Source organism: Bufo bufo, chromosome 4 (assembly GCF_905171765.1).
Source record: "Bufo bufo chromosome 4, aBufBuf1.1, whole genome shotgun sequence".
NCBI lineage: Eukaryota > Metazoa > Chordata > Amphibia > Anura > Bufonidae > Bufo > Bufo bufo.
Genome location: NC_053392.1, coordinates 613518915 through 613542253, shown reverse-complemented (window position 1 = coordinate 613542253; position 23339 = coordinate 613518915). Strand labels below are relative to the sequence as shown.

General features: G+C 44.6%; 1 protein-coding gene across 3 annotated transcripts in view; it reads left to right on the top strand.

Moving 5' to 3' along the window:
• Positions 1–22987, top strand: part of LOC120999691 (zinc finger protein OZF-like) — an 88250-nt gene extending 65263 nt beyond the window's left edge. The window contains exons 1-4 of one of the 3 annotated variants that reach the window (XM_040430710.1): positions 8699–8833; positions 8951–9048; positions 15442–15499; positions 21412–22987. In XM_040430710.1, coding sequence (XP_040286644.1) covers positions 8800–8833; positions 8951–9048; positions 15442–15499; positions 21412–22748 — 1527 coding nt within the window. In that variant the 5' untranslated portion in view covers positions 8699–8799 and the 3' untranslated portion in view covers positions 22749–22987. Of the gene's footprint in view, positions 1–8698; positions 8834–8950; positions 9049–12680; positions 12836–15441; positions 15500–21411 lie in introns of those variants that run through there. The other 2 variants (XM_040430711.1, XM_040430712.1) reach the window with 2 other exon arrangements.
• Positions 22988–23339: the final 352 nt, after the last annotated feature.

The window sequence follows — 23339 nt, the reverse complement described above, 5'->3', positions numbered from 1 at the left end:
GTATGGAATGTACTGTATACTGTGTGTACATAATGTATGGAATAAACCGTATACTGTGTGTACATAATGTATGGAATATACCGTATACTGTGTGTACATAATGTATGGAATATACCGTATACTGTGTGTACATAATGTATGGAATATACCGTATACTGTGTGTACATAATGTATGGAATGTACCGTATACTGTGTGTACATAATGTATGGAATATACCGTATACTGTGTGTACATAATGTATGGAATATACCGTATACTGTGTGTACATAATGTATGGAATATACCGTATACTGTGTGTACATAATGTATGGAATATACCGTATACTGTGTGTACATAATGTATGGAATATACCGTATACTGTGTGTACATAATGTATGGAATATACCGTATACTGTGTGTACATAATGTATGGAATATACCGTATACTGTGTGTACATAATGTATGGAATATACCGTATACTGTGTGTACATAATGTATGGAATATACCGTATACTGTGTGTACATAATGTATGGAATGTACCGTATACTGTGTGTACATAATGTATGGAATGTACCGTATACTGTGTACATAATGTATGGAATATACCGTATACTGTGTGTACATAATGTATGGAATGTACCGTATACTGTGTGTACATAATGTATGGAATGTACCGTATACTGTGTGTACATAATGTATGGAATATACTGTATACTGTGTGTACATAATGTATGGAATATACTGTGTGTACATAATGTATGGAATGTACCGTATACTGTGTGTACATAATGTATGGAATATACCGTATACTGTGTGTACATAATGTATGGAATATACAGTATACTGTGTGTACATAATGTATGGAATATACCGTATACTGTGTGTACATAATGTATGGAATATACCGTATACTGTGTGTACATAATGTATGGAATATACCGTATACTGTGTGTACATAATGTATGGAATGTACCGTATACTGTGTGTACATAATGTATGGAATGTACCGTATACTGTGTGTACATAATGTATGGAATATACTGTATACTGTGTGTACATAATGTATGGAATATACTGTGTGTACATAATGTATGGAATATACCGTAATCCCGTATATATGACACATCAAAATATTTCTGCTTATATTGAGCGCTGACAATATAGAAAGTCAAAATTGAATAACTCCGACCCTCACTGCACACAACAATGAAAATTGGGCAGTGTGTCTAATAATATGATGACCAGGCTAACATGGCGGCTGTCCTCGACAGTCGGCCATGTTAGCTAAGGGCATGAGGGGGGTTGTACCTCCCCTTGCAGCCCTGATCACCCTAAAGTGCGCAGAGGGGGCTCCGCTGTTTGGTGCTCTACCTGCCAATCACAGCACAAGAGGGGCATGTAGAACAGCAAAGCCCTCTCCGCAGGCAGCCATCCCTGTATGGAACTGCGTGCAAAGAGAACTTTACGCTTTTATGTGCTGCGTTTGGGCCTTGCTGGGACTTGTGGTGCACCACCACTGTGCTCTACTGAGAAAAAAGTTAAAACAAGTATTCTTGGACCTGCTGCATTAGTCATTAATCTAATTGTTCACTTGCAGCAGTCCCAATCTCTGTCCATCTTCCCCTCTGTGCTCCTTCTGTGAACGCACCAATTTTTTTTCCAGCTCTGCATCAGTAATTCTGCATGCACTTTGTGACCGCCAAGTGCTGATCAGTGCGTACATGTCACGCCTTGCCCTGTGAATGTGCGGAGGTCTGTCAGACCTGTGTGGTGGATCCTCTGCTCCAGCTCTGCTCTAGATAAGTCCTCTCTGTTATTTCCCATTGTGTCTGTTATCTAGGCCTCTAGGGAGACGCTTGCTTCCTCCTGTTTGAAGAAGCAGGTTGCCTCCTCCCTTTTCCCTACTGCTTAGGGTTTGCCCAAGGTTTTTAGGTTTAGGCACGAGGGCATGTGCATATCAACCATTAGGGAATGCACATGGCCACGGCAGTTTAGGGAAAACTTTTAGGGATCGCTAGTAGGTGAGCCTTTTCTCCCTAGCTTTTGGGCCTAGTCATTTGTTCTGTTTGTTTTCCTGTGTTTGGTTATTTCCCCGCTTACCTACCTATTGTGACATTATAACCTCCCAAAAAACTGCTGCATTTCCCTGCTGTTTGCTAAATGGAGGCTATAGATGCTTTGGTTGATCGTATGCAGGGATTATCGCTGGAGGTTGCTGACCTCCGCAGTTCTGTTGCACGGTGTCAGAATGCTCTGGCGTCGTTGGAGGAAATCAGGTCCGCTTAGAGCCTAAACTCTCTCCCTGATAGGTTCTCAGGAGGTGGTGATGACTTTATTCGGTTCAGGGAGTCCTGCAAGTTGTATTTTTGTCTGCGGCCGATTTCATCCGGTGATGAGAATCAAAGAGTGGGGATCATTATATCTCTGCTCAAAGGGGACTCGCAGTCCTGGGCTTTTTCTCTGCCGACCAGTTCACCATCCCTCTGGTCGGTGGATTAATTTTTCAGAGCCTTGGGCTTGATTTATGTTGACCCAGACCGGGTCTCTATGGCTGAATCTAAGTTGCGCAGTTTGTTACAGGGAGAACGTACTGCGGAGTCGTATTGTGCAGAATTTAGAAGATGGGCAACTGACGGGGTGGAATGATCCTGCACTCCGGAGTCAGTTTTGTCAGGGGCTATCTGAGAGGTTGAGAGATGCCCTTGCTTTTCATGAGTATCACGATTCATTGGAGACGGCCATGTCTTTGGCAGTGCGGCTTGATAGACGTCTTAGAGAGAGGTATAAGATTCCTCTCGAGCGGGGGGTCCTGTCTGAAAATAAATCCGTCCCACCTATTCCCCGGGGTAATATGACATTTGAATCTGGGGCAGGAGAGGAGCCTATGCACTTGGGCCAGGTTTCCTTTCGCTCAGGTGATAGGGATTTTAGGAAGCTGAATAAACTATGTTACTTCTGTGGAAAAGAAGGTCATTTTGTTTGTGCGTGTCCTTTTGTTAAACCTCAAAGCGATAATGAAAAACTACAGAGGTATTCACATAAAGAGAAAAAAAAAACTTCCCTGACTCTTGGTAGTGTGAATGGGGAGTCTGAGCAAGCAAATATGCATTCTCCCTGCAATACCCATTTCCCCCTGCCTGCCATGATGGCGCTAGAATCAGGAAATTTAGATTTTGAGGTATTTGTTGACAGTGGTGCGGGGGTAAACCTTATTGATTTTCATTTCCTCCAAAATCTTGGTTTTAAAACTAGCACATTAGATAAAGAGATACCAGTATTTATTCCTCCCCTCCTCCTCACAAAAGAGTCTTACTCATATCGTTCATGACATTCAGTTAAGGGTGGGTGATTCACATGTTGAGTTCATTTCTTGTTTTTTTATGAAGGGCTTGCCTGCTCCGATGGTTCTAGGTTTACCGTGGTTGATAAAGCATAACCCTACTATTGACTGGCAAACAAGACAAATCAGTAGCTGGATTGAATCTTGTACGGACAACTGTCTTTGTGCTTCTATCTCAGGGGTGTCAACTACGGTCCTACCTCAGTTTCTCTCTGATTTTGTGGACGTATTCTCGGAGGGTGGAGCTCAGGAGTTGCCCCCCCCATCGAGAATATGATTGTCCGGTCAATCTCATCCCTGGAGCTAAACTGCCAAAATCTCGGCTATACAAACTTTCCCAACCCGAAAGAGAAGCTATGCGAAAGTATATTGCCGAGAGTTTGGCAAAGGGACATATTAGGCCATCTAAGTCCCCTGTGGCCGCCGGCTTCTTTTTCGTAAAAAAGAAAGACGGATCACTTAGACCGTGTTTAGATTTCCGGGAATTAAATCTCATTACAGTCCGTGATCCGTATCCCCTTCCTTTGATTTCTGATCTATTTGATCAAATTGTCGGAGCCAAGGTGTTCTCCAAGTTGGATTTCAGAGGAGCTTATAATCTGATCAGAATTAAGGAAGGAGATGAGTGGAAAACGGCCTTCAATACACCCAAAGGTCATTTTGAGAATCTTGTCATGCCCTTTGGTTTACTTAATGCGCCAGCGGTCTTTCAGCGATTTATCAATGATATTTTCCATCATTTAGTGGGAAGGTTCATTGTTATTTACCTTGATGGCATACTAATTTACTCACCCGATTTGGAGACCTATCAGGATCACGTGAGACAGGTGTTGATCCTTCAGGAGAATAAATTGTATGCAAAATTGGAAAAATTTGTATTTGCTGTCCAGGAGCTACCGTTTTTGGGAAACCTGCTTTCTGACTCTGGTTTTTGTAAGGACCCCGAAAAGGTCCGGGCGGTACTGGAATGGGATCGGCCTGAGAATCAGAAAGCTCTGATGCGGTTTTTGGGTTTTACCAATTACTACAGAAAATTCATCTTGAATTATTCCATCATTGTAAAACCTTTGACAGATATGACTAAAAAAGGCGCCGACTTCTCTGTCTAGTCGGATGAGGCATTACAGGCCTTTTCTTCTATTAAGAAATGTTGTCTGCTCCCATTCTGATGCAACCTGATGTGTCTCAACCATTCGTCGTGGAGGTTGATGCATCAGAAGTTTATTGAAGAAATATGTGGAACCATCTCCATTGCCACCCCCCCCCTGTCCTGGTGGATGGCAATTTGGAGTTTGAGATCTCTAGGATTTTCGACTCATGTGTTCTTCGGGGTTCCCTTCAGTACCTGGTGCACTGGAAGGGATACGGTCCCGAGGAAAGAATGTGGGTTACGGCTACTGATGTTAGTGGTAGCAGCCTGGTGAGGGCCTTTCACAGGGCAGACCTGGATAAAGTTCGTCCGGGGTGTCCGGAGGTCATCCGTAGAAGGGAGGGTACTGTCACGCCTTGTCCTGTGAATGTGCGGAGGTCTGTCAGACTGGCTGCACATGTCTGACTTCTTTGTTTGTTTTGGTTTGGCTTTGAGCTGGAACCACCTTCCCTCAGGTGTACCGGGTTTGATTGTTAGTGAGGCTATTTATCCCTCCTTCCCCCAGTGGCCTGTGCGGGTTATAGTTCTTTCCTGTGAGCTCTGGATCGTCTGCTCCAGCTCTGCTCTAGATAAGTCCTTTCTGTTATTTCCCATTGTGTCTGTTATCTATGCCTCTAGGGAGACGCTTGCTTCCTCCGGGTTTGAAGAAGCAGGTTGCCTCTTCCCTTTTCCCTACTGCTTAGGGTTTGCCCAGGGTTTTTAGGTTTAGGCATGAGGGCATTTGCATATCCACCATTAGGGTATGCACATGGGCACAGCAGTTTAGGGAAAAATTTTAGGGATCGCTAGGAGGTGAGCCTTTTCTCCCTAGCGTTTGGGCCTAGTCATTTGTTCTGTTTGTTTTCCTGTGTTTGGTTATTTCCCCGCTTACCTACCTATCGTGACAGTACATCACTCTGTGCTCAGGTTTTGGCAAAGGAGTTTTTTTTAGGTAAGTTATGGCATTAAAATGTATAAGGTGTGCAAGTGTACCTCTGGGTACACCCATAGGATCTGGGCTTATGAAGGTAAGGAAACCTGGATTGAACCCCTAGAATGCCCATCCCCATCATAGGGGTTAGTGGTAAAAGTGTGTGACTTAGTGCACGCACTGCTGGACCAGGGTTACCGCTTCTATGTGGATAACTATTGCACCAGCATTCCACTATTTGAGTCTCTAAGTTCCAGAGGTACTGTATCTTGTAGCATGGTATGCAAAAATCAGAGAGGCCTCCTTAGATCCCTGTTCAGACAACCATTCAGAAAGGGCAACAGCAGGGCTCTCTGCCCCTTTCCCATAATAAACACACGTAAAGTTGTAAAAAAATAAAAATAGACATATCGCTGCATCCATAACGACTGGCTCTATAAAAATATCAAGTAAAAACTGTGCCAAAAAAGCCGTTTTTGTCACCTCACATCACAAATAGTGTAATATCAAGTGATCAAAAAGTCGTATGCCGCCCAAAATAGAACCAATCAAACCGTCACCTCATCCCACAAAAAATGAGCTTCTACATAAGATAATTGCCCCAAAAAATAAAAAAATATGGCTTTTAGAAAATAAAGACACAAAAACATGATTTTTTTCTTTCAAAAAGCTTTTGTGTAAAACTGACATAAAAAAAAAGACATATTAGATATTGCAATGTCCATAACGACCTATAAAAATATCACATGACCTTCCCCCTCAGGTGAACGCCGTAAAAAAATAAAGTAAAAACTGTGCCAAGAAAGCTATTTTTTTGTCACCTTAAATCACAAAAAGTGTAATAACAAGCGATCAAATAACCATATGTATCCCAAAAAAGTACCAATCAAACCATCACCTCATCCCACAAAAAATTAGCCCCTACGTTAGACAGTCGCCCGAAAAAAAAAGAAAATATGGCTTTCAGAAAATGGAATCACAAAAACATTGATTTTTTTTTCTTTTAAATTCTTTTATTTAAAAAAGTATACATATTAAGTATTACTGTCATGCCCGGCTCAGACAGTGTGCGGAAGTCTGTCTTTTGTTTGTTTTGGAATCATGCTGGATCCGCCTTCCTTCAGGTGCTCTGGGTGGGGTCATTGGCTTAAATTGCCTTCAATCCCAGAGGGCCGTGCGGGTTATAGCTTTCAGATTCAAGGAAGGAAGGATTGTCTGTTCCAGCTCAGATAAGTTTGATTTCTGTTTGTGTTGTTTGCGGTCTAGGCTATTTGTGTGTCTTCTGCCCCTTCTCCCCTTTCACCATCTCAGGGATTCTAGGGTGTTTGCAGTCCAGGCACGAGGACACTTCATTCCTACCATTAAGGTCTGAATGTGGGCTTAGCAGCATAGGGAGAGAAGTCAGGGATGTGCTAGGAGGTGACCTGTCCCCAGCATCTAGCCTAGACACTTGTGTATTTGGTTGTCTGTGTATCTGAGTTCCTGTCCGCCGTGACAATTGCCACGTCCATAACAACCTGCTCTATAAAAAATATCCCATGATCTAACCCCTCAGATGAACGCCGTAAAAAAAAAAAAACTGTGCCAAAACATCAAAATTTCCCTTTCCCCATAAAGTGTAATATCGAATGATCAAAATATCATATGAACACAAAAATGGTACCAATAAAGACGTTAACTCTTCCCGCAAAAAAGAGCCCCTAAACAAGACAATCGGCCGAAAAATAAAAAAAATTATGGCTTTCAGAAAATGGAGACACAAAAACATGATTTTTTTTTCAAAAATGATTTATTATATAAAGCTGAAACAAAAAACTACAAAATATAGCACATGTTATGTGAACAGCCATTTTTTTGGTTACCATGCCTTACAAAAAGTAAGTGATCAAAATCATATGTATCCCAAAATAGTATCAATAAAACTGTCACCTTATTCTGTAGTTTCCAAAATGGGGTCACTTTTTGGGAGTTTCTACTCTAGGGGTGCATCAGGGGGTCTTCAAATGGGACACGGTGCCAAACACCAGTGCAGCAAAATCTGCTGTTCTAAAACCATACAGCGCTCCTTTCCTTCTGCCCCCTGCCATGTGCCCATACAGCAGTTTCCGACCACATATGGGGTGTTTCTGTAAACTGCAGAATCAGGGTAATAGATATTAAGTTTTGTTTGTCCGTTAACCCATGATGTGTTACAGAAAAAAAATGGATTACAATGCAAAATCCTTCCAAAAAATGAAATTTTGAAGTTTCATGTCCATTTTCCTTTAATTCTTGAGGAACACCTAAAGGGTTGAAAAAGTTTGTTAAATCAGTTTTGAATAACTTGAGGGGTGTAGTTTCTAAAATTGGGTCATTTATGGGTGGTTTCTACTATGTAAGCCCCACAAATTGACTTTATAACTGAACTGGTCCTTTAGAAATTTTCTTCAAAAATGTAAGATTTGCTTCTAAAATTCTAAGCCTTTTAATGTCCTAAAACATAAAATGATATTTACAAAATGATGCCAACATAAAGTATAAATATAGGGAATGTGAAGTAATAACTATTTTATGAGCTATCACTATCTGCATTAAAAGCAGAGAAATTGAAGCTTTGAAAATTGTAAATAGAGCCGAATGGAGCGACAGCACGTGTGCGAGTACCGTTCCGTTTATTCCAAGTGATTGAACCCCCACCGATCAGATACTTATCAACTATTCTATGGATAATGGATAAGTTCTTATGATGAGACAACTCCTTTAATAATAGCCAGCTCATGAGACACTTCACTTCATGTAAGATGTTCTTTCAAATGTGATTTTGCTCTCAATCCTCAATGTTTCCTCAGGTAGCTAAAATTTTCTTTTAAAAGACGATGGTCCTTTCCATCAAGGATCCACCAAGGATGGAGAAGGACAGAGACCACATAGCTGCATGGATATTAGACCTCACCCTGGAGATCATCTCCTTGATAACTGGAGAGGTGAGAGTCTCACATGACATCACTCTTATCTCTAGTAATAAACCAGGGAAATGACTGGAAAGGTGAAGGATTCTTAGAATCTCTGTAGTGATCGGCGTCTCCCTGTACACAGGATTACACAGTAGTGAAGAAGTCGTCTGGTGAGTGTGTGACACCCCGTGTGTCAGGAGGACGGAGCAGGACCCAGAGCCCCATCACCGAGCCTCCACCTCATTCCCTGATACATGAGCAGAAGATCCTAGAACTTACCACCAGGATCACTGAGCTGCTGAGCGGAGAGGTGAGCGCTGCTGGGAATGCTGGGACATTATACAATAACGACAAGGGAGGGGTCGGGTAATGACTGTGTCCTTGTGTTGTCAGGTTCCTATAAGGTGTCAGGATGTCGTTGTCTATTTCTCCATAGAGGAGTGGGAGTATTTAGAAGGACACAAGGATCTGTACAAGGATGTCATGATGGAGAATCACCAGCCCCTCACACCACCAGGTAAGAGGAGACCTTCCATGACTGTAGAGATGAGAACAGTTCTGAGAGTCAGATTCCTCCATCATCTGATCATCACATATAGACAATGTATTCAGTCACTGTCTGTATTTCCTATAGATGGATCCAGTCAGAGAAATCCACCAGAGAGATGTCCCAGTCCTCTGTATTCCCAGGACTGTCCAGAGGAGAAACCAAATATCCCACTGGATCATCAGGTAGATGAAGCTGAGGTTTCTACAAATCCTCTATAGACTGATGTAATGGAGCTTTCTACTGACCTCCCCCAGCAGCAGTGCAGTATACTGTACGCTCCATCTACTGACCTCCCCCAGCAGCAGTGGAGTATACTGTACGCTCCGTCTACTGACCTCCCCCAGCAGCAGTGGAGTATACTGTACGCTCCATCTACTGACCTCCCCCAGCAGTGGAGTATACTGTACGCTCCATCTACTGACCTCCCCCAGCAGCAGTGGAGTATACTGTACGCTCCGTCTACTGACCTCCCCCAGCAGCAGTGGAGTATACTGTACGCTCCATCTACTGACCTCCCCCAGCAGTGGAGTATACTGTACGCTCCGTCTACTGACCTCCCCCAGCAGTGGAGTATACTGTACGCTCCGTCTACTGACCTCCCCCAGCAGCAGTGGAGTATACTGTACGCTCCATCTACTGACCTCCCCCAGCAGCAGTGGAGTATACTGTACGCTCCGTCTACTGACCTCCCCCAGCAGTGGAGTATACTGTACGCTCCATCTACTGACCTCCCCCAGCAGCGTTGGAGTATACTGTACGCTCCGTCTACTGACCTCCCCCAGCAGCAGTGGAGTATACTGTACGCTCCATCTACTGACCTCCCCCAGCAGCAGTGGAGTATACTGTACGCTCCATCTACTGACCTCCCCCAGCAGTGGAGTATACTGTACGCTCCATCTACTGACCTCCCCCAGCAGCAGTGGAGTATACTGTACGCGCCATCTACTGACCTCCCCCAGCAGTGGAGTATACTGTACGCTCCGTCTACTGACCTCCCCCAGCAGTGGAGTATACTGTACGCTCCGTCTACTGACCTCCCCCAGCAGCAGTGGAGTATACTGTACGCTCCATCTACTGACCTCCCCCAGCAGCAGTGGAGTATACTGTACGCTCCGTCTACTGACCTCCCCCAGAAGCAGTGGAGTATACTGTACGCTCCGTCTACTGACCTCCCCCAGCAGCAGTGGAGTATACTGTACGCTCCGTCTACTGACCTCCCCCAGCAGCAGTGGAGTATACTGTACGCTCCATCTACTGACCTCCCCCAGCAGCAGTGGAGTATACTGTACGCTCCATCTACTGACCTCTCCCAGCAGCAGTGGAGTATACTGTACGCTCCATCTACTGACCTCCCCCAGCAGTGGAGTATACTGTACGCTCCATCTACTGACCTCCCCCAGCAGTGGTGTATACTGTACGCTCCATCTACTGACCTCCCCCAGCAGCAGTGGAGTATACTGTACGCTCCATCTACTGACCTCTCCCAGCATCAGTGGAGTATACTGTACGCTCCATCTACTGACCTCCCCCAGCAGTGGAGTATACTGTACGCTCCATCTACTGACCTCCCCCAGCAGCAGTGGAGTATACTGTACGCTCCATCTACTGACCTCCCCAGGCAGCAGTGGAGTATACTGTACGCTCCATCTACTGACCTCCCCCAGCAGCAGTGGAGTATACTGTACGCTCCGTCTACTGACCTCCTCCAGCAGTGGAGTATACTGTACGCTCCGTCTACTGACCTCCCCCAGCAGTGGAGTATACTGTACGCTCCGTCTACTGACCTCCCCCAGCAGCAGTGGAGTATACTGTACGCTCCATCTACTGACCTCCCCCCAGCAGCAGTGGAGTATACTGTACGCTCCATCTACTGACCTCCCCCAGCAGCAGTGGAGTATACTGTACGCTCCGTCTACTGACCTCCCCCAGCAGTGGAGTATACTGTACGCTCCGTCTACTGACCTCCCCCAGCAGCAGTGGAGTATACTGTACGCTCCGTCTACTGACCTCCCCCAGCAGCAGTGGAGTATACTGTACACTCCATCTACTGACCTCCCCCAGCAGTGGAGTATACTGTACGCTCCATCTACTGACCTCCCCCAGCAGTGGAGTATACTGTACGCTCCATCTACTGACCTCCCCCAGCAGCAGTGGAGTATACTGTACGCTCCATCTACTGACCTCCCCCAGCAGTGGAGTATACTGTACGCTCCGTCTACTGACCTCCCCCAGCAGCAGTGGAGTATACTGTACGCTCCATCTACTGACCTCCCCCAGCAGTGGAGTATACTGTACGCTCCATCTACTGACCTCCCCCAGCAGTGGAGTATACTGTACGCTCCATCTACTGACCTCCCCCAGCAGTGCAGTATACTGTACGCTCCGTCTACTGACCTCCCCCAGCAGCAGTGGAGTATACTGTACGCTCCGTCTACTGACCTCCCCCAGCAGCAGTGGAGTATACTGTACGCTCCGTCTACTGACCTCCCCCAGCAGTGGAGTATACTGTACGCTCCGTCTACTGACCTCCCCCAGCAGCAGTGGAGTATACTGTACGCTCCATCTACTGACCTCCCCCAGCAGTGGAGTATACTGTACGCTCCATCTACTGACCTCCCCCAGCAGTGGAGTATACTGTACGCTCCGTCTACTGACCTCCCCCAGCAGTGGAGTATACTGTACGCTCCGTCTACTGACCTCCCCCAGCAGCAGTGGAGTATACTGTACGCTCCGTCTACTGACCTCCCCCAGCAGTGGAGTATACTGTACGCTCCGTCTACTGACCTCCCCCAGCAGTGGAGTATACTGTACGCTACTGGATCTGCTTATTGGTGGATGAAAATGGTTTCTGGTTTCATAAAAGATTGTGATAAAAGGAATCTGTCACCTTGATTAACCATGAGTAATACTGCTGACACTGACCTCCGATCAGTATTTTATGTCTATTCTTCTCTCCACCATGTCGCCTCAGATATCTAATGTATTACACTAAGAGAACTCATAAGCTTGCACTCAGGAGGTCCTCCTCATTATGTGTGCAGGCTCATGAGTCTGGCAGTATACTATAGTTTTGCGGTAGTACAGTGTGAGAATGGGGGAGGTATAGGCATATAAAGGACCATGGTTCATTGAGGTGACAGATTCCCTTTGAAGTGGTTGCACAAGATTTAAGCTTACCACCTATCCACAGGATAGTCTATAAGTGCCTAATCTGTGGAGGTCCAACCATTGTGACTCCAGTGATCACAAGAAAAGTGGTCCCATATCACCCACTTAAATGGGACAATGTTCGAGAGCATTCCAACTCTTGCTTCATTCAAAGTCTGTGACACTGCCAGAGAGAAGATAAGTGTGGAGCTCGGCTATCTCCGGCAGCCCCATAGGGGTGAGTGGAGCGGCAGCGCGAATGCTTGAACACTGCTCCATTCAAATTGGGCACCTACTGATTGGACACTTGTCACCCATCCTATGACAATTTTTTAGTTTACTGTCATTTTATAGAACATAAGTATTATTCAGATATAGAGCTTCAATCCAAAAATACAAATACTTACAGTTCGTAATTTATATCAACACTTTAAGCATATGTCAGCATTAGTATTAAACATCAATGTTTTGGGTCATTTGAGATGCTAATCTGTACAAGCATATACTGGTGTACCGTAGAAACAGGAAATATAGAAAGAAGAAAACGAAGATCAGGAGAAGGGGAAAGGAAGAAAGAGAATTACATGATGACTATCTGATTCAGTACACATCTCAGCATTAGAGCCTATCGTCCATCAAGCTCTCCTAACACCACAGAGAAATTTGTGGAGCTAAGAAACTCAGATAAGGAGTTCCACCTAGTGTAAAATCTATCCCTCTGATCATGCGAATGTGCGATCAGTTTCTTCATTCTGAGCAAATGTCTGACTACGCCTGCCCATTCACAGAGAGAGGGTGCCTCATCGGACTTCCAGTGCCTCGGTATTACCATACGCGCTGCCATGAGGAAAAACCTCAGAGCATTCTTTTTCATTTGACCTAGCGTACCCGGAATGAGAGAAAGGAGAGTCACTTTGGGTGTATGGACTATCGTTTTCCCTGAGGATTTGCTATAAATCTGGAGTACCCGATCCCAGAATCTTTTTATTGCCTGACAGGACTACCAAATGTGGAGCATAGTTCCTTCTTCTCTTCCACATCTCCAATACAGATTGGAGGCAGTAGGGAACATTTTATGTAGCTTCGATGGGCAATAGTACCATCTGGAGAGGATCTTAAAGTTCTTTTCTTTGGCATGCAATGAGAGAACATGCACATCCTGAGGATATCTTCTGATGAAAGGTGGTGATCTGTAGGTCTGTTTCCCATTTTCTGCAATAGGGAGCTACTGTATGTCCGGATTGCTCAAATCCAACAGGATCTTATACAATTGAGAGAGCAGTTTGGCGTGTATATCAGGTTTAAAAAAAAAAGTGTATCCCAGTCCGTCATATCAGGGAGTTTCCAAAGCTGGATTACCCATAAGAGGGGTCATGGGACCTGGTCTATGTGATATCTGAAACTTTAGGACCCAGCTGTCCCATTGAGAGATAGTGTGGCGTGCTAAGTACGGCCACTCCTCAATTGGGGATCTGTTATCTTGAGTTACCCATGGGGCTACCAGTGGTTCCATTGGGGAAAGATCTCGCTCTAGTTGGACCCAAAGTTTTCCAGGTGACCAACGTGACCAATTTAACATCCACACAAAATTTACTGATGTGTGATACAATTCTGCCAATTTTTTAACCCAACCCCTTCCCTTCAGCCCATGGCCCTTCGGCTGCCCCCCCTCTTGCACCTACCTGGTGCTGCCTGAGGCAATCGCCTCACCTGGCCTCATTGGTGGTGCACCCCTGATTAAATCATACATTAAGGCCTTTTTTTTTACACAGGCCTGCTTTCCATCCGGGTGTGATGTAGTGTGTAGTGAACGCAGAGCATCCACTCTGAATCCTGACCATTCCTTTCAGTGGGTCTGTGCACATGAGTTTTTCATGCATCATCTTTGCATTCAGCATGCAGTCTACCATTACCACAGTGTATAACATTCATCCTCCAGCCATGCAGTCTGCCATTACCTCAGGTGTACAACATCCTGCTTCCAGCCATGCAGTCTACCATTACCACAGGTGTATAACATCCAGCTTCCAGCCATGCAGTCTACCATTACCACAGGTGTATAACATCCAGCCTCTAGCCATGCAGTCTACCATTACCACAGTGAATAACATTCATCCTCCAGCCATGCAGTCAACCATTACTACAGGTGTATAACATCCAGCCCCTAACCATGCAGTCTACCATTACTTCAGGTGTATAACATCCAGCCATGCAGTTTACCATTACCTCAGGTGTATAACATCCAGCCTCCAGCCATGCAGTCTACCATTACCACGGGTTTATAACATCCAGCCCCTAGCCATGCAGTCTACCATTACCACGGGTGTATAACATCCAGCCTCTAGCCATGCAGTCTACCATTACCACAGTGAATAACATTCATCCTCCAGCCATGCAGTCAACCATTACTACAGGTGTATAACATCCAGCCCCTAACCATGCAGTCTACCATTACTTCAGGTGTATAACATCCAGCCTCCAGCCATGCAGTCTACCATTACCTCAGGTGTATAACATCCAGCCTCCAGCCATGCAGTCTACCATTACCTCAGGTGTATAACATCCAGCCCCTAACCATGCAGTCTACCATTAACCTCAGGTGTATAACATCCAGCTTCCAGCCATGCAGTCTACCATTACCACGGGTTTATAACATCCAGCCCCTAGCCATGCAGTCTACCATTACCACAGTGAATAACACCATGGAGTCTACCATTACCACGGTAAATAACATTCAACCTCCAGCCATGCAGTCTACCATTACCACGGGTGTATAACATCCAACCCCCAGCCATGAAGTGTACCAGTACCACAATCTCATCCAACGTGGGGTAAACTAGAACGGAGAATGCGAGCCAGGCTCTCTCCTCCAACAAATGTTCATCTGACAAAATGGGCAATAATTCCCACAAACACAATCCTGAATCCTTGTAGAAAGCCTTCCCAGAAGAGCAAAGGGGGAACCAACTCCATATTAATGTCTATGGATTTAGCAGCTGGAGGTGTAACGTGTGGTTGTTAAATATATTTGTCTATACAGTGTATATAAATACAAGAACTACTGTGAGCAGATTTTCACAGTAAGGTCCTCACAAAGCACAAGAGTGAGCTCTGCCAGTCTGGAGGAAAGAAGGTTCAGTCTCCAGCGGTGATAAAAAGCTGTGACATTACTGAATAATGTAAGCACTGGTGGTGATGACCACAGTGTCCTCTCCAGGATAGGATCAGAACATTTCATGCAGCAAAATGTTGATGTGTAAAATGCTTGTCTGAATGTTGATCCTGTCCAATCACCACTTAATGAGATCCTTGTCCTTTAGGGCAGATTGGTTTGTGTCTTCACAGGGTTTTTGAACTTAACTTAGATATAAGATGAAATTGGGTTCCGTTTTCTTTTTTCTCATGTCTTTAATGTTGGATCCTTGCAGGAAAGTTCTGGAGGAACGATGAGTGGATTTGAAGAACCCATATCAGTGTCTGTGAATGGTAAGAGCCTTTTTTATAAATCTTGTTTGACTGTAAATGTCTTTATTAATGGAAAAACTGATTGGAAGTTCAGAAAAAAACGTCCTCCTCATTATCATTATTGTTATGAGTTATGTTTTAATCATGTGAATTATGTCCATATTTAAAGGGATTCTGTCATCAGGTTTGGGGCTATAGAGATACAGACATGCACGGCTAGATCACCGCTAGCATGTCCGCAATATATGTGTCCTATAGGGCTGTGTGGTTTTAATTTCTTTAAAAAAGGATTTTATAGATATGCAAATGAGTGTTGAATGTGTCCAAGGGGCTGCACTAACCTTACTTGTGCCCAGCCGTGCCCAGCCACGCCCGCCTGTGAAGGAGCCCAGCACCGCCTATGTCTCCTCCTTTCATCAACGATAGATAGCCGTAAACTCGCGATGCGCGAGCTCGCGCATGCGCAGTTCTTTCCCTGAGGCTGATGCCAGCACAGGGAAGGAACACTATACTGGCACTGCGCATGCGCGAGCTCGCGGCAATCTATCGTTGATGAAAAGAGGAGACATAGGCGGTGCTGGGCTCCTTCACAGGCGGGCGTGGCTGGGCACAAGTAAGGTTAGTGCAGCCCCTTGGACACATTCAACATGCATTTGCATATCTATAAAATCCTTTTTTAAAGAAATTAAAACCACACAGCCCTATAGGACACATATATTACGGACATGCTAGCGGTGATCTAGCTGTGCATGTCCGTATCTCTATACCCCCAAACCTGATGACAGAATCCCTTTAACTCTTACCAGACTGTTTTGGGCCTTAGTGACTAAGTGATCTTTTTCATAGTCGTCTTCCAAGTGCTATAACTTTTTTATTTTTCCATCTATGTAGCTGTATAAGGGCTTGTTTGTTTGATTGGCTTTGTTTGAGCAACAAGTTGTAGTTGTCACGCTTCGGTGTGGAAGGGAAACGCCATACCGAGCATAGGAGGGAAGGGGGAAACAGGGAATCAGGCCTGAGAACTAGGGAAGGAAGATGGACACCTCCTAGTGAAAACCCTAAGCAAAATCCTGACTGACTACCAGTATGAACAGACCCCAGAGGTAGGTGAGTTCATATGCAGGAATACCTAGAGTACTATCTAGCCCTATAGGACCCTGGTACTAATGGCAGGGACGAGACTACCTGTTTCTCCAAAAGGAAGGACGAACAGGAGTCTACTTCAGGTCTAATACAAACAATAGGGAAATGCAACACACAGAACCCAAACAAAATACAAAAGGGAAAGGAAAGAATTTACTTCAAAAAGGCTATGGAAGCACCAGGAACTTAGCTGAGATCCAACCACAAACAATCCACAGGCACAAAAGCTATAAACCGCACAGCATAGTGGGAGAAGCAACTATAAATAAGGAAGGTAAAAGGACCACATTAGCAACACCTGGAGGCAAGGGGTGTGGAAATTATCAGAAACAACACAGACGCCTATTGATCCACAAGAAAAACCTGTCAGCTCAAACCACGTGTTGCCAGTCTCACAGATCTCCTGCCACTCACTGTTCCCGGGACGTCCATATGTCTCGGTACGTCCGTGACAGTAGTTTTTAATGGTGTTATTGGTGAGTACACATAACTTACTGTCACGGTAGGGAGTGGGGGAAACCCCCCAGCGTACAATGTAAGAAGGATAAAGGATAACTGCTAGGCCAGGACCCCGGGATCAGGAAGCAGGTCACCTCCTAAAGCGTCCCTAATCCTCACCCTAACTCTTAATCGTATGAGCGGACCTGGATAGTAGGACGGATCATACCCAGGATACCTTTGGTCCTGAGTCGCCCTGATAATCCCTTTCATAGGAGCAGGGGAGAGACGACCTATTCTTCCAAGACATGGAAGAACAAGAGTCTCAAATGGCCTAGTAGCAAGGAAAAGTAGGAGACTATATACAGTAACTAAATCGGCAGGTAAGTAAACAGAAACACACTTACCTGCCGCAGCCACCATAACTGGAACCCGTGCATAAGTACAGGAGCCCACACACCAAACAGGACACCGTACCAACAACACCCACTGTCACTACCAGAGCTTTGAGACGTTCTCACAGCTCTGTTTCTCCACCCCTGTGATGATGTCACTACTAGAGCTTGGAGGAGTTCTCACTGCTCTGTTTCTCCGCCCCTGTGATGAGCTCTTTACTTTGTTTCCTTCCTCCCAGCTGTTCCTCCTGCGTTTGATTTCCCTGCCTTTAAATCACCCCTCCTCCTTTGTAGGGTGTGGATTATATTTCTCATTTGAGTTGTAGCTCTTGCTTGAGTATCTTCACTTGTAAGCTATCATTTCACTGGACCTGTGTTCTGCTGCAGCAAGTACTCCGGATATTGCCAGCTGTCTTTGGATCCGTCTTCTCTGCTGCTGCAGCTCCTTCAGCTAAGTGTGCAGACATTGTAGTGTATCTGTTTATTTTCTGACTGGATCCGAGGCGACCACGGTTCCCTCCATATACTGAGCAGGGCACCGGTGGCCGTGCCCCTTCCACTATTGTAGGGGTTACAGTGGTCATCAGTCTTAGGTACGCGGGCATGCCTCGTTCCACCATTTGGATCCGGGCATGTGCTTAGCAGCATAGGGAGAGCTTTGAGGGTCTGACAGGGGTCACCCTTTATCCTCCCTAGTTTGGGTCCGGTCAGTAGCTCTATTTACTGTGTATGCTCTTGTTGCTCACATACAGCCGTGACACCCACATACAGGTATCCAGCACACCAGATACTGCCTGGACCCCATGCCGCAATGTGCCCAGCAGCCCCAGGCAGCACTGCATACAGGCTTATGGTTCACCCCTCCAGGAAACCAGCCCCCTTCCGGAGGTTCACAACACAGGAACAAATCTAGCAAACACTGCCGCCAGCACCCCGGAACCACCAACTAGGAACCAGGCAGCCGGCCAACATACAGCCAGGAGAGACCGCACTGACCACTGCGTCCACCTCAGACACGGTTCACACCAGGTTGCTGCCAGCATGCATCCCCCAACCAGCATACACCACAGCCAGCACAACAAGGAATGCAGCCAGCACACAACACAAGTGACCGAACCACTGAGACATGGACAAGGGGAGATACAAACACAAGTGACGGTTCACAACTACTGCAACCACTGTCACAGAGAACCACACTGTTAACAGCATCTCGCCTTTCACCCTCCCTCCGGCGGATAAGCAGGCCAGAAAACAGAAGGCAACACATGGTGAGCCCTCTTCCGAAGGCATCCAGACAAAGGAGCCTTAGTGGGACATACTGTCACGGTGGGGAGTGGGGAAAACCCTCCACCGTACAATGTCAGGTATAAAGGGAAGCAGCTAGGCCAGGACACGGGATCAGGGAGCAGGTCACCTCCTAAAGCGTCCCTAATCCTCGCCCTAACTTCTCACCATATGAGCGGACCTGGATGGTAGGACGGCTCATACCCAGGATACCTTTGGCCCTAAGTCTACCTGATAATCCCTTTCATAGGAGCAGGGGAGAGACGACCTGTTCTTCCTAGACACGGAAAAAAAGTCTCAAATGGCCTAGTTGGAAGGAAAAGTAAGAGACTGTATGCAGTAAACTAAATCGGCAGGTAAGTAAACAGAAACACACTTACCTGCCACAGCCACCACGACTGGAACCCATGCATACGTACTGGAGCCGTAACACCAAACAGGATGCTGTATCAGCAACTCACACAGGTATCCAGCACACCAGACTCCGCCAGGACCCCCATGCCGCAAGGTGCATGGCAGCCCCAGGCAGCGCTGCATACAGAATTGTGGTTCACCCCTCCGGGAAACCAACCCCCTTCCGGAGGACGCAACAAACAGGGGAAATGTCAAGCAACCATGCTGGAAGATATAACCAAACATACCAGACATGGAACACCAAGCTAGACATTACAACACACCAAATCATAACCCCACACCAAACATACAACACATGTAAGAAAGGGAAGACATCGCTGGAGACCTCGATGTCCCACTAGGGGGCCCTCACTCTGTGAGATTAAACATGAAGACCAGGAGCATAACTCCAGAACACACCATGGCTGGAGTACCACTGACTCCTGGCCTCTAGCCACAGGTAAGTTGAAGCACCTAGTGACCACACCCAATAAGGTGGTTAACCCCTCCAGCACCGGACAGAGGAGGAAACAACTTAAAGGGGAAGTGCACACACCAGCAAAAAAAGCTACACATTGCCGCAGGCAACAACATGCAAGACAACCACTGCCCCCACATGCTGAAACAGGCAACAGCAAGCGTGGCAAAAGTGTCACAGCGCACACCAAAGGCCGTGACACTTAATGATAGGAGGGGAATACGATAAAACAGCATTACTGCTGAGTTTTTAAGTTTTAAATTTTGCAGCATTCACTGTTCAGCATAAAAAACAGAATGCCTTTATTTTCTGTCACAACAAATATAGTGATACCAAATACATATTTTTTTTTACATTTCACTACTTTTGCACAATAAAACCCCTTTTTAAAAAATAAAAATAAATCCCAAAGACCCATAACTTTTTTCTTTTCCTTTTATTTTTTATCACTTTTTATTCCGTTTTTTGGTAGCAAATTAGCTTTAATTACTTTTGTTTTTACTTTTTGCAGGTTATCTAATAAACCTTATCTCTAAATTACTAATAGCTCAAAAACACTAATTTAAGCCACATTCTTATTAGTAAGATAAGAATTGAGCTATGATGGATGTTTAGGTCAGAGATCAGAGATAAAAAAAATACAGAGCCTGCTACTAGAGAATTTCAAGGCTGTACCGAGAAAGAGGCTCAAAATTTTTAATAAACACCAATTGAAAAAAATGATTTTTAGCTAAACATGAATGCAATGCAATAAAAACAAAAATGCCCTCATAGGTGTACATAGCCTTTAAGCATTTTTCCACTGCCGCTCTGCTTCTAGTTCCTCCATTTTGCTTTTGTTGTGCATGTTCCCATCAGTAAACTGAAAATCTAGTGTCTGACACATCAGAGCCCCAGAAAATCATTTATGTCCTTCAGCACAAGCATCAGACCTCCTCCTCAGCTCAATAACATTAACTTCTTGACAAGATTATATTAATAATTTGAACTAATAAAAATCCTAGTGGATTTCTCTGACCATACGGTAAGTACATGGCAGAGTTATTGGAATGACACATGGCTTTGTTTTAATCGTATTTTGACTGTGTTGTATATTTTTTTATAAAACCTTAATAAAATTGGTTTGGTTTAAAAAAAATATTTGGAGACAAAAGGCCAAATTGTGCTGCTCTAAACATACCCACAACCTCTAAGTACTGCTTTGCCGTGTTACCATTGAAGGCCAGTCCGCTTGAGATTTGCTTCTCGTATGCTGGAACGTAATGCGCTCCTGTGAGTGCTGTGTGTCTGGAGCATTCCTTCGGCCATACTGATGGATGGTGGCAGCGTTGTATGTGGATGTTTTTGGGATTGTGTTACTCCTTGGTAGATTAATGTGTTAGGCGAGGGTAGAAGCAGATTTCCCCCTTACAGTCACAGGTGCAATGAATGCCAGAGTGTTTATTGTGGCTTGTCGGGTTGTGTGCCTGCCTGACCATGACACGTAACATGTCTTTATTAATGCTATGCTGCATTTGCTTCCACTTGTATCTCTTATGCACACTTTTTGCAGGATTTGTTGAATGTTTTTGAACTTTGTTATATTTTCGAACCTGTACAGACAAAAAGCTTATGCACACTATCATGATTTCTTTCTTTCCTCTCTTTTTTTTCTTTCTTCTCTCTTTTTTTTTTTTGTGCATCTACTTTAATAAAATTATACACTGTGTTGTTTTCTGTCTTATATATTTTGTTACTTTACTTGTTTAATTAAAAAAATCTATTACTGTGGCAAAATAAGAAAATTGTGTTTTTTTTTCCAGGTAAGGACATTTTTGATGGATATCTCCTTTTATCCAAAGAAGAAAACAGTATCACACAAGTTAATTCAGTATCTCCTAATGCAGCCCATAACAGTAGAGATCTATCCACCTATAACGCTGGTCACAAGAAACTTTGGTCTAATCAATTACTGACTGGGAAAACAAGAACAGGACATGGGAAGATATTATATGACAAACACTTTAGAAAGAAATCTAATCGATCTTTACATGAAAGGCCATTTTTATGTTCACAATGTGGGAGGTGTTTTAACAGGAAATCAAATCTTGTGGAACATCAAAGAACCCACACAGGAGAGAAGCCATTTTCATGTTCAGAATGTGGGAAATGTTTTGGCCAGAAATCAGTTCTTGTTAAACATCGGAGAACTCACACAGGAGAGAAGCCATTTTCATGTCCTGAATGTGGAAAGTATTTTAGTCAGAAATCAAATCTTAGGGAACATCAAAGAATTCACACAGGGGAAAAGCCATTTTCATGTTCCGAATGTGGTCAATCTTTTAGCCAAAAATCAGGTCTTGTTAAACATCATCTGAGAACTCACACAGGAGAGAAGCCGTTTTCATGCACTGAATGTGGTAAATGTTTTAGTCGAAAATCATATCTTGTGGATCATCTACGAATCCACACAGGGGAGAAGCCATTTTCATGTTCAGAGTGTGGGAAATGTTTTAGTCAGAAATCTAATCTTGTGGAACATTTACGAATTCACACAGGAGAGAAGCCGTTTTCATGTTCAGAATGTGGGAAATGTTTTGGGCACAAATCGGGTCTTGTTAAACATCAGAGAATGCACAGAGGAGAGAAGCCATTTTCTTGTTCAGTGTGTGGGAGGTGTTTTAGTCAAAGATCATTTCTTGTGAAACATCAGAGAATCCACACAGGAGAGAAGCCGTTTTCATGTTCAGAATGTGGGAAATGTTTTAGACAGAAATCGGTTCTTGTTAAACATCATCTGAGAACACACAGAGGGGAGAAACCATTTTCTTGTCCTGAATGTGGGAAATATTTTGGTCAGAAATCAAATCTTGTGGAACATCTACGGATCCACACAGGAGAGAAGCCATTTTCTTGTTCAGAATGTGGGAAATGTTTTGGCCAAAAATCTGTTCTTGTTAAGCATAGGCGAACTCACACAGGGGAGAAGCCATATTCATGTTCTGAATGTGGGAAATGTTTTAGTAGGAAATCATATCTTACAGAACATCTAAGAACTCACACAGGAGAGAAGCCGTTTTCATGTTCAGAATGTGGGAAATGTTTTAGACAGAAATCAGGTCTTGTTAAACATCGAAGAAGTCACATAGAGGAAATATAAGAACAGGTGTGGTGCTTCATTGTTAGACCTGCTGCCTAAGGATCCCTTCTGATGAATTCTCTAACCTATTCAGAACCTGTGCTGTAACAGGATGGTGTTTTAAAGGATTTATTCTGCTATATATATTGATGTCCTGTCCTCTGGATAGGTCTTCAATATTAGATTGGTGGGTGCCCAACACCAGGGACCCCTGGAGACCAGCTTTTGAAAGAGGCCAGCACTTCGTGAGCGCCGCAGCCTCTTCTTATGCCATATCATGTCACTGTACATCGGTCACATGACCCAGTTGCAGCTCAGTCCCATTGAAGTGAATGAGGCTGAGCTGCAATACCAAGCACAGCCTCTATACAATGTATGCCGCTGTGCTTGGAAAGCTGCCGAACGCCGATCGGTGGAGGTGCTAGGACTTGGACCTCAGCCAATGTGATAATGATGACCTATTTTAAAGATAGGTTATCATTATCAATTCCTGGATAAACTCTTTAACTCTTATGCCACAACCAAACCAGTTTGCTACATAGGAGAAAGCAAAGGTGGGCTTCCCTATTGTCTCATTCACACAACAATATGGTAATGCTGAAGCAAAACTGT